Consider the following 9771-nt stretch of genomic DNA (forward strand, 5'->3'; position numbering starts at 1 on the left):
CATGCAAAAACACAGAATAGCATCACTTTTCTCACTAACTTTTGTTTTGTTTTTAGAAGAGTTTTTTATTTTAAAATGTTAGTATGTCATGTTTTTATTTTTAAATGAATTTCTTGGGAATATTATTTTAAGGTGTTACTTTTAAAGTTTATGTTGCATTTTTTAATTCCGTGAAGCTGTGATGTTTTGTCTATCTTGATCATCTGATGGTATAATAAAGATCTAAATGACCAATAGTGAGGCAGAAGAAAGGATAGGGTGGGCTGGTAAGAAAAGAGAATAAACGGAAGGACAAAACTGAGAGAAGGGGTTCTGGAGTAGCCTGAAGAGGAGGAGGACATCAGGGGCCATCCAGCCACCCATCAATCCACAGAATAAACAGTAAAATTTAAAGAAGAGAATGGGAAAAACACAGAGGTCCAAGAGTAGACAGGATAATATAAGTTAAGAAAAAAGGGCAAGAAACAAACCAAGCAAAGGCTAGATGTTTTATAAATAAGAATAAGACTCTGGCTGGGCAGTGGTGGCACATGTCTTTAATCCCAGCACTCAGGAGGCAGAGGCAGGTGGATCTCTGTGAGTTTGAGGCCAACCTGGTCTACAGAGGTAGTTCCAGGACTGGCTCTTTAGCTACTGAAAAACCCTGTCTCAAAAGAAAAAAGTGATCCATTTGGGAGCTGGATGATGGACTCCCCCCAAAGGAGTCCAAAAAGCATATCATATTACTATTTGAATTAATATTTTTCTTTTTCTGTTTTTAGAGATGGGGTCTCATGTAGCCCAGGCTTATCTCAAACTCTTTTGTAGCTGAGGAGACTCTAAAATTCCTGATCTTCCTGTCTCTACCACCACTGAGATTCCAGGTGCATGCCACCACATCTGGCTTGAATTATTTCTTACATTTAGTTTTATTCCACAACAGTAACTATAATTCAATAATTCATTAAAGCAATGGTTGGTTCTCAACCTTACTCATGCTGCGACCCTCATATAGTTTTACCCCCAAACCATAAAACTACTTCATTGCTACCCTATAACTGTAATTTTGCTACCATTATGAATCGAAAGGTATGTATCCTATATGCAGATTATCTTTTTTGCGACTCCAAAGGAGTCATGACCCACAGGTTGAGAACAGCTAATTTAAAAACATAGTGGTATATGCCTCTAATCCCAGTACTAAGGAAGTTAAGGCAGTAAGATTACCATGAGTTTAAAGACAGTCTGAAGAACATAGTGAGTTAAGTCTAGCCTATGCTATACAGACTCTTAAACAGCAAAAGCATGATCTATTTAAACAGATGTTCTTTGGTGCCCTCAATAATTTTTAAGAACCAGAATACTGAGACATAAGAAACTGAGAACTTTGAGAGGAAAAGATTGGGAAAACAAATGAAGAAATTCGCACATGCTCAGCAAATGTACTGCCTGAGTCATATCTCCAGCATGAACTGCTTTTCTAGACATTACTACATTTGTATTTTCCCAAGTAATATTAATGATCAGGTCAGCGAGCTGACTCAGTGGGTAAGATACTGTCCACTGAGGCTGACAACCTTGTAAAAGGAGAGAACCAACTCCTAGGACTGAGTTCTCTGCCTACAACATGAGCACCACAGATGCCTATATGTTCACACACACACAACAAATAAACATATAAGTGTAAAAAATCATTATCTATTGAAGAAATGTTGCTACTCTAGATATAATTTTCAAAAATTTATCTTGGTGACAACAAAAGATCTACAATCTTAAGAGTTCTGTCAATTTAAAAAAAAAAGAATCATTCATTACATTTTTCTACAGTCAAAACGTTTGGGCTGGAGAGATGCCTCGGCAATGACTACTCTTGCAGAAGACCTGAGTTCCATTCCCAGCACCCACATGATGGCTCAAATCTGTCTAATTCCTGGGTTCCAGAAGATTTAATGCACTTTGCTGGCCTCTTGAGCATTGGGCATGTACATGGTATAGATATATATGCTGGCTGAAATCATACATATAAAACATAAATTTTTAAAAAAAATTAATGTCAAAATTCAAGTATTGAGTTAATGGACCATTATCCTTAACCTTTTATTGTTTTTCTTCCTAAGAAGGTCTAGATAAGTAACCCAAGATGGTCTTGAACACTGGATCTTCCTGCCTAGATTACAAAGTGTGTGCCACCAAACTCAGGCTTTATCTGAGCTCTATCTATAAATATTGTTAATAATTCTAGATCAGTCAAGTATAGTTCATTTCTGCGATAGCCCTTATATCAAAGATGAGACTCGCTGAGAGCCTAGTCATGCAACTGCTTGGCTAGTAACCCCCAATACACGTATGTATCTCAGGAATAAGCAAGATACTTATTGGTCATATTTTGTTTGCTTATTCTATGTGTGTCACAATTTTATTTGTTTTTGAGAAAGGATCTTACTATGATATGGGATTCCCCTCTGTGTGCTATGAATACCATTCGTTAATAAAGAAACTGCCTTAGCCCGTTGATAGGGCAGAGTCGAACTAGGCAGGGAAAACTAAACTGAATGCTGGGAGAAGGAAGGCGGAGTTTAGAGACACCATGTAGCCCCCACCAGAGACAGACAAAAGACGAAACTTTATCTGGTAAGCCACAGCCATATGACAATTAGCAGATTAATGGAGATGGGTTAAACTAAGATATAAGACTTAGCCAAAAATACACTTAAGCTATTGGCCAAACAGTATTGCAAATAATATGGTTTCTGAGTGATTATTTCAGGGCTGAGCTGCCGGGAACAAACAAGCGGCCTTCTACAACATTTCTCTGAACCCTTGACTGTCCTGGAACTCCCTACATAGCTTATACTGGCCTTGAACACAAAGGTCCTCCTCTTTCTACCTCCCAAATGCTGGGAATAGTAGTATGCACCACCACAACAAGTTTAATTCTTTTCTGTTTTTACATTTATTTACTTATTTAGTTTATGTGTCCCCACATGTATATGTGGACACATTTGCCACAGTGCACAAGCAGAAGTCAGAGACAACTTATGGAACTTTTCTCTTCCTACTGTGTGGATCCTGAGGATCAAATCCAGGCTAGGGGGCTGGAGAGATGGCTCAGTGGTTAAGAGCATTGCCTGCTCTTCCAAAGGTCCTGAGTTCAATTCCAGGCAACCACATGGTGGCTCACAACCATACGTAATGAGGTCTGGTGCCCTCTTCTGGCCTGCAGGCATACACGCAGAAAGAATATTGTATACATAATAAATAAATAAATATTTTTTTTAAAAAAAACAGGCTATCAGGCTGGACACTGTCAAGAAGAACTTCTACCTGCTGAGCCATGTTACCAGCCCAGCCTACAACCCTAACTCTTGATACTATTTTTTCTCTTTTTTGGAGATAGATGTCATATCCCACACTAGTCTCAGCTCTCTGTGTAGCTATGATCTTCCTGACAACCTCATCCTGCTTCTACCTGGAATTACAGACCTATATCACCACATCCAGTTTATCTTATGTTGGGATCAAACCCAGGGTCTCCTATAAACCAGACAAGCACTCTAACAACTGAACTATATTTCTAACCCTAAGCTTACCATTTCGACGGTAGTCTTACATTTCATGTAAACACTATCTCTACAGAGCTGCCAGAAAATTAAGGAACATTAAAATATCAAACCCAGGCCACGAAGGTGGCTCAGTGAGTAAAGGTGCTTGCTGCCAAGCTTGCCAACCTGAGTTTTGTTGTATACTCCACGGTTCTAGGAAAACCAACTCTTGTAAATTGTCCTCTAATTGCTACAGGTGCACCATGGCACTTCTGCTCCCATACATACACATATACATATCCATCAATCAATCAACCAATATAATTAATTTTTCAAAAAAGATATTAAGCTCCTATTTAGATTCAATTCTTTTTTTTTTTTGACAGGGTTTCTCATTGTAGATCTGGCTGTCCTAGATATCTCTCTGTGTAGACCAGGCTGACCTCAAACTCACAGAGCTCCAACTGCCTCTGCCTCGGCTTCTCAAGACTGAAGGGGTATGCCACCCCCACTCAGATGGAAGAGTTTTAAATGCAGTAACAGGTTAAAAAAAACCTTCTACATTTATAGTTCAGACTAAAATCAACCTAAAAATACACAAAAATATTGATAATATTTCAATTAAGGACCCTAATAAATATACTCACTCAAAAGTTAGGATGTTGCAATAGGCAAAGAATGAAGTGACCAAGGACCTGAAGCAAAAACACATAAATCTAGGAAGAAACAGTACTCCTTAGTTATCTTATTAGTTCAATATATATTAATTAATTTTCTTCTACTCCCAAGACCCAAAACAAGCTAAGAAGCTTCCAACCAAGTAAGAAGATAATTCCATAGATCAAAATATACATAAATTAGTGCAGTGATATCATAAAGGATGATAAGAAAGATTATCATATAGCATGATAAAGAAATTCCATCTAAGAAGTACTCTAAAAGAAATGACAAAGGAAGGATATCTTCCAGCAAAGGGCATTAGGGAATAAACGTTATGGGGATAAAAAAAAGCATCTGATGTGAGTCTGAAACATACATAAACTTTTGACAAATGACTATTAAGTGACTGGAAGACAAAAATCACACATTAAAGCAACATAAAAAAAATCTATAGAAGCTATGATGGACTCCAGAAGAAAAATGGACTAGAAAATTAGGAAGCAAAAATAGTTGGATTTATATACAAGGGTAAGCAATCTGGTGCTTTTGTTTTTATATAGGCAAAAGAAGCAATTGGAAGATTTTGTTTGTTTTTTCTAGATTAGCTTTCTCTATATAGTTCAGGCTATCTTAGAACTCCTTCTGTAGACCAGGCTTGGCTTGGAACTCAAAGAGATCTGCCTGCCTCTGCCTCCTGAGCACTGGGATTAAAGGCCTACACCACTGCCGCCCAGAGCCAACAGAAGATTTTTAAGGAAATTAGAAGATTTATCATTGTAGGCAAAACATCACATGATATTTTAAGAATAAAATTGTAGACTAGGGAGTAGAGAGGCGACAGCTCATCAGTTAAGAACCTTTTTGCTCACCCAGAGGACCAGGGTTCAATTCCTTGCACCCACATCATGGCTCATAACTGTATCTCTAGTTCCAGGGAATCCAATGTCCTCTTCTGGCCTCAGAGGGTTCCAGGCATGCATGTGGTACACACACACACACAAAAAAAAAAAACAAAAAAAACACTATAGACTAGACAGACTAGAAATGGGAAACCAGTAAGCTTTCACCCAGTCCAGGAGGAAGGCAGGGAGGGTGGGAGAGAGGGAGGAAGCACTTTCTTTACAGTGGCAGGCTAGGAAAAAGACACATTCTGCCAATCATTTCATCGAAAATTTACTCATAGTTTAACTCATATTCTAAACCCGAACTCATCACACAAAACAGAGTTGGCATTCACATTAATTCCATTAAGAAATATTCAAAAAAGGATATGAAGTTATATGGGTAGGAAAGGGAGGTTGGAACTGGGAGAAGCTGGAAGGAGATTGAATACAGCCAAAGCATGTATAAATTCTAAAAGAAAAAAGTAAATATCATTGTATCTCAGTTTTGAAAAAAAAGATGTTTTATTTATCTGGTGTTTGTTTGTGTTGTTTTCGTTTTTTCTAGATAGGGTTTCTTTGTGTAGCCTCCTGGATGTTTTGGAACTCACTCTGTAGACCAGGCTGGCCTTGAACTCAGAGACCTGACGGCCTCGGCCTCACAAGTGCTGGGATGAAAGGTGTGTGCCAGCACTGTCAAATTTTTTTTCTAATAATTTAAATAAAATATGATCTGGCACACACAAAAAAAATAAAGAGAAAATGGAATGTATATGCAAAAAAGTTACTCATACACACACACACACACACACACACAGAGAAATATAAATACATATATATTTTTTCCCACTTTAGGCCAGGTGTGATGGCTCACCCCTTTAATCCAGTACTAGGGAGGCAGAGGCAGATGAATTTCTGTTAGTTCCACGCCAATCATCTAGTATCTCATAAAAAAGAACAAAAATTCACTTTATAGTCAATGTTTCAACATATTTAAAAGTAGTTTCTTTTAAAATATTACTAGGAAAAATCATATTTTTACTAAGGATGCAAAACAAAAGATAATAATATAAACATATTTTCAGTGTTCTTAATATTTAGTATACAGATTTCATTCAAGGATAGACATCTTAAAATTCAAAAGTTTACTACGTTGAAAAATAAAGTTTGGGTCAGAATTTTCTATACAACCATATTAAAACCCACATCTTTGCATAATTTTAATAGTCAGCTTTTTGAAAAATAATTTCTGGGCCAAACACAGTGGCACATGCCTGTAATCTCGGCACTTCAGAGGATGAGACAGAAGGCGTGCAAGTTTAAGAGAATAGCCTCGACCACACAGAGTTACAGGCTAGCCTGAGCTATACTGTGAGAGTCAATCTCAAAAATAAATAAAATATATATTCAACTCAACTTGGCCAATATTTTTCAATAAGATTAAAAGTTTTCAATCATTAGTGCCTTCTTCATTTTCTACCCTCCTCCCTGCTCAACTCCCCCACCCAATAAATTCCCTTTGTATGTATGGAAGACAAGATACTATATGATCCAGCATGATCCGAAGGCAATGTGCATATATAATCCTTACAAACACAGATATATGCCATTATTTACTCTCTACAGGAGAGATCCCAGTGGTATGCTGGATTTCTGAACACATGAATGACAAATGTATTTGACAGAAGCAATGCTTAACCATTGGGGGAAACAAAGGGGAAAACACACACAATAGATGGGTGGTAAATCTTACAAACTTTACAAAACACTGAAGAGCTGCATGTGGATTACAACCACAATTACAAAAGTAAACCAAGACAGTTCTAAAACAAAGGAAAAGAGAAAAATTCTTAGTGATAATTTAGACTTTCCAAAGAAGGGTGGTTCAGTATTCATATTAGTTTTTAAGGGATCATTTAACCCTAACACTAATTTTTAAAGAAGGTAATTCTCCATTCACAAGGACACAAGAAATAATTACTACATACCTTCTACGAGACATTTATACTTCATTATACTTGTACGGACTCCATTCTTTTCAAACGTTTCCAAAAATACAAAGTCTTATAATAAGCAAGGTTCCCTAATGACAAACACATTATTCTGTAGGCTTAACTATAACCCATTTTTTTAAAGAACAACGAATTCATCCTCAGTAAACACAAGGAATCACAAAGGCCCTCTGCTTATTCAAAATCATTACATAAAGCACTGTCGGTAACTGCGAAGAAGGTTTGAGTATCTGATGGCTATAATAACCTAAAATGAGACACACTTTAAAGAACAAAAACAACTTTTCATTTCCCTTTCTTTTTCCTTCCCTATCAGAGACACAAAATAACTATAATGGCCTCAGACAAAGCTCTCAAATAAAATATATTTATATATACATTTCACATGTACACGTACAGAAACCTGTCACATATCTGTATATATCCCATTCACAGGAAAGAGAAAGGTTCTTTATTTTTAAGAGTCAAAATTATATCAATTCTGACACTCAAATTAAGTTAAATCACCATAAATTAACAAGTAACAAATCATTGCATGCAGACCTAAGAGACTATATGCACAGATGGAAAAGAACCTCAGACTAAGGCCATGAATGAATAAAACCACCCAATCCCTGAAAATCACTAACTGGCATTTGGTTTCTGTGAGAGAAACACAGAATCTTAAAATGAATAATCACAAAGGCAACTCCGTTTCTGAAGTTGCCTAAGGTAAAACACAACGAACCAAACCAGAGCTCTGAATTAAAGTATAAGCTTTAAGGAGTTCCCACAAAGGGAAAGACTGTCTTCATGAATGGATTATAAAACATCCCTTGCAGGTAGAAATTTTGATTTTTTTTTTTTAAAGTGGAGGGCAGTCAAAAACCTGAATGACATGCAAAGGCAAAAAAAAAAAAAAAAAAAAAAAAAAAAAACCCGGATCTTCCCCTCCCCACTCCAGTCCCCCCACCCCCAAGGGACAATGGGATCAGGGAGGGTCCTAACTGAAAACTTTAAAGGTATAAACCGAAGCAGTTTTACTGCGGCTTTAACTGCAATCTGCCTCTCATCCCAAACCTGGCGCACCCAGGAACACTTCTGGCCTGAAACCATCACCGGGGTTTTGTTAAGCACAAATCAGACCCGTCCAAAGAAATAAAAAGTTTGCTCCCAAATACCTGGAGGATCCATTTCAATATAAAATATCAGTTCTGTCGAATAGGGCATCATCACCTCCCTCCAGTCTGCGTCATCGCGGTCCATACTCCACACCGTATTGTACATCGCGCTGTCAGGGGCAGGCCGTCAGGAAATATATAGAAAGCATATATATATATTTTTTATCTGATACTTTAAAATCTAAATATATATATATTTGCTAAAGTTCCAAATGGAAATGTACTTCGGGGTTTCCAACGGCCAGTACAAGTCCAGTCAACTACTGGGACGAGGACAAGGTCCTCCCCGTCTCTCCTCCTACAAGCACCCAACAAAATGCCCCGAACTTTCAAGCTACGGGGCTTTTTACCTCAGAGGGTTACAGAGAGGCTCGGAAAGCAGAGAGCAGTGGCGTTAAAAAAACAAAAACAAAAAAACAAACAAAAAAACGCCGCTCCCCGAAAAATCCTTCCTAGACAATCGCTCTCCAAAGGGAAAAGCTCCCTACCGCCTCCTAATCTTTCAGCGGAAGCCACTTTTGTGTCCTTCGGAGGAGAGAGAATGGGAGAGGAGGAAAAAAGAACGCGTTGGGAGAAAGCTGGGAAAGTGACAAAGGTTTGAAAGGGGATGGGGGGGCTGCGTTCAAGTTTCGGGGTCCCACTGGTCTGCAGAGAGCGATTCCCTCTGGGACTGGGACTCTGGCTCTGCTCGCCTCAGGCTGGGAACCCAAGCTCCCGCAGCTTCGGAACGACGACCCGCCGGAGAGTCCAGAGAGCTCGGCTGTGAGCTCGGCTGTGCGCGGGTAGCAGAGGTAACCCCGTCAGCGCCGGCTCCCTTCACGCTCTGCCGGGGCTCCAACCACTTGAGTTTCATTTTAACTGCGCGGAGGGGACCTCCTTCCCCGCCCTCCCTTCCCACCCCCGCTGGGGCGCCACCCAACCGCGCGGGGCAGGGGGAACGGCCGACGGCACGACTGTCCTCTCCAAACCGTACCATCTTGACATGTGACGATTGTCAAGTGCCCGGAAATAAATGACGACTACAGCCCTCCACTCCGACTCTGCCCTCTCCCCGTCACCGTGTCAGGCGTCCCTCTTTAGTCGACCTTTGTCTTCCCCCCTCTGCCTCCCTCCGAATGGTACAGCCCGGGCGCTGGCTGCTCGCCAGGAGCCCGAGCCGGGCGCACGCGAGCTCGGCCCGGAGAAGGGGGGAACACGGTGATTGGCTGCTCGCGGTTGCCGGAGCCCGAGCCTGCGTCTTTTGTCTGCCCTGCTCCAGCTGAGGAGCGGAGACGGCTGCGCGCCCCAAGCGGGCCAATCAGAAGAAAGCCGGTGCCGGCCGGTAAGGCGGCGATTGGTCGGACCTCAGTTACTAAGCGGGACAAAGGCAGAAGGGGAAAAGAAAAGAGGAGGAAGAGGTGGGGTTGTGGAGAAAGAAAGAAGGCGCAAACGGCGGTTACTGACAGGCTGGGCGAGCGCTCGGGGGGGCTCGAGCTGCCCGGAGACTGGCGGGGCTCCCGCTGTGGCTCGGTCCGCCCGGACTAGTGACGACGGGGAG

General features: G+C 40.4%; 1 protein-coding gene across 2 annotated transcripts in view; it reads right to left on the reverse strand.

Annotated features, from left to right (window-relative positions):
* The window catches only part of Pik3r3 (phosphoinositide-3-kinase regulatory subunit 3), a 76027-nt gene extending 66713 nt beyond the window's left edge, over window positions 1–9314 (reverse strand). The window contains exons 1-2 of one of the 2 annotated variants that reach the window (XM_048443932.3): window positions 9208–9314; window positions 8235–8344 (exon numbers count right to left, since the gene is read on the reverse strand). In XM_048443932.3, coding sequence (XP_048299889.1) covers window positions 8235–8344; window positions 9208–9218 — 121 coding nt within the window. In that variant the 5' untranslated portion in view covers window positions 9219–9314. Of the gene's footprint in view, window positions 1–8234; window positions 8345–8926; window positions 9076–9207 lie in introns of those variants that run through there. The other variant, XM_085686459.2, reaches the window with a different exon arrangement.
* Between the last annotated feature and the right edge of the window lie 457 nt (window positions 9315–9771).

This window comes from Myodes glareolus, chromosome 3 (assembly GCF_982192425.1).
Source record: "Myodes glareolus chromosome 3, mMyoGla1.1, whole genome shotgun sequence".
In the NCBI taxonomy this organism is placed as follows: Eukaryota; Metazoa; Chordata; class Mammalia; order Rodentia; family Cricetidae; genus Myodes; species Myodes glareolus.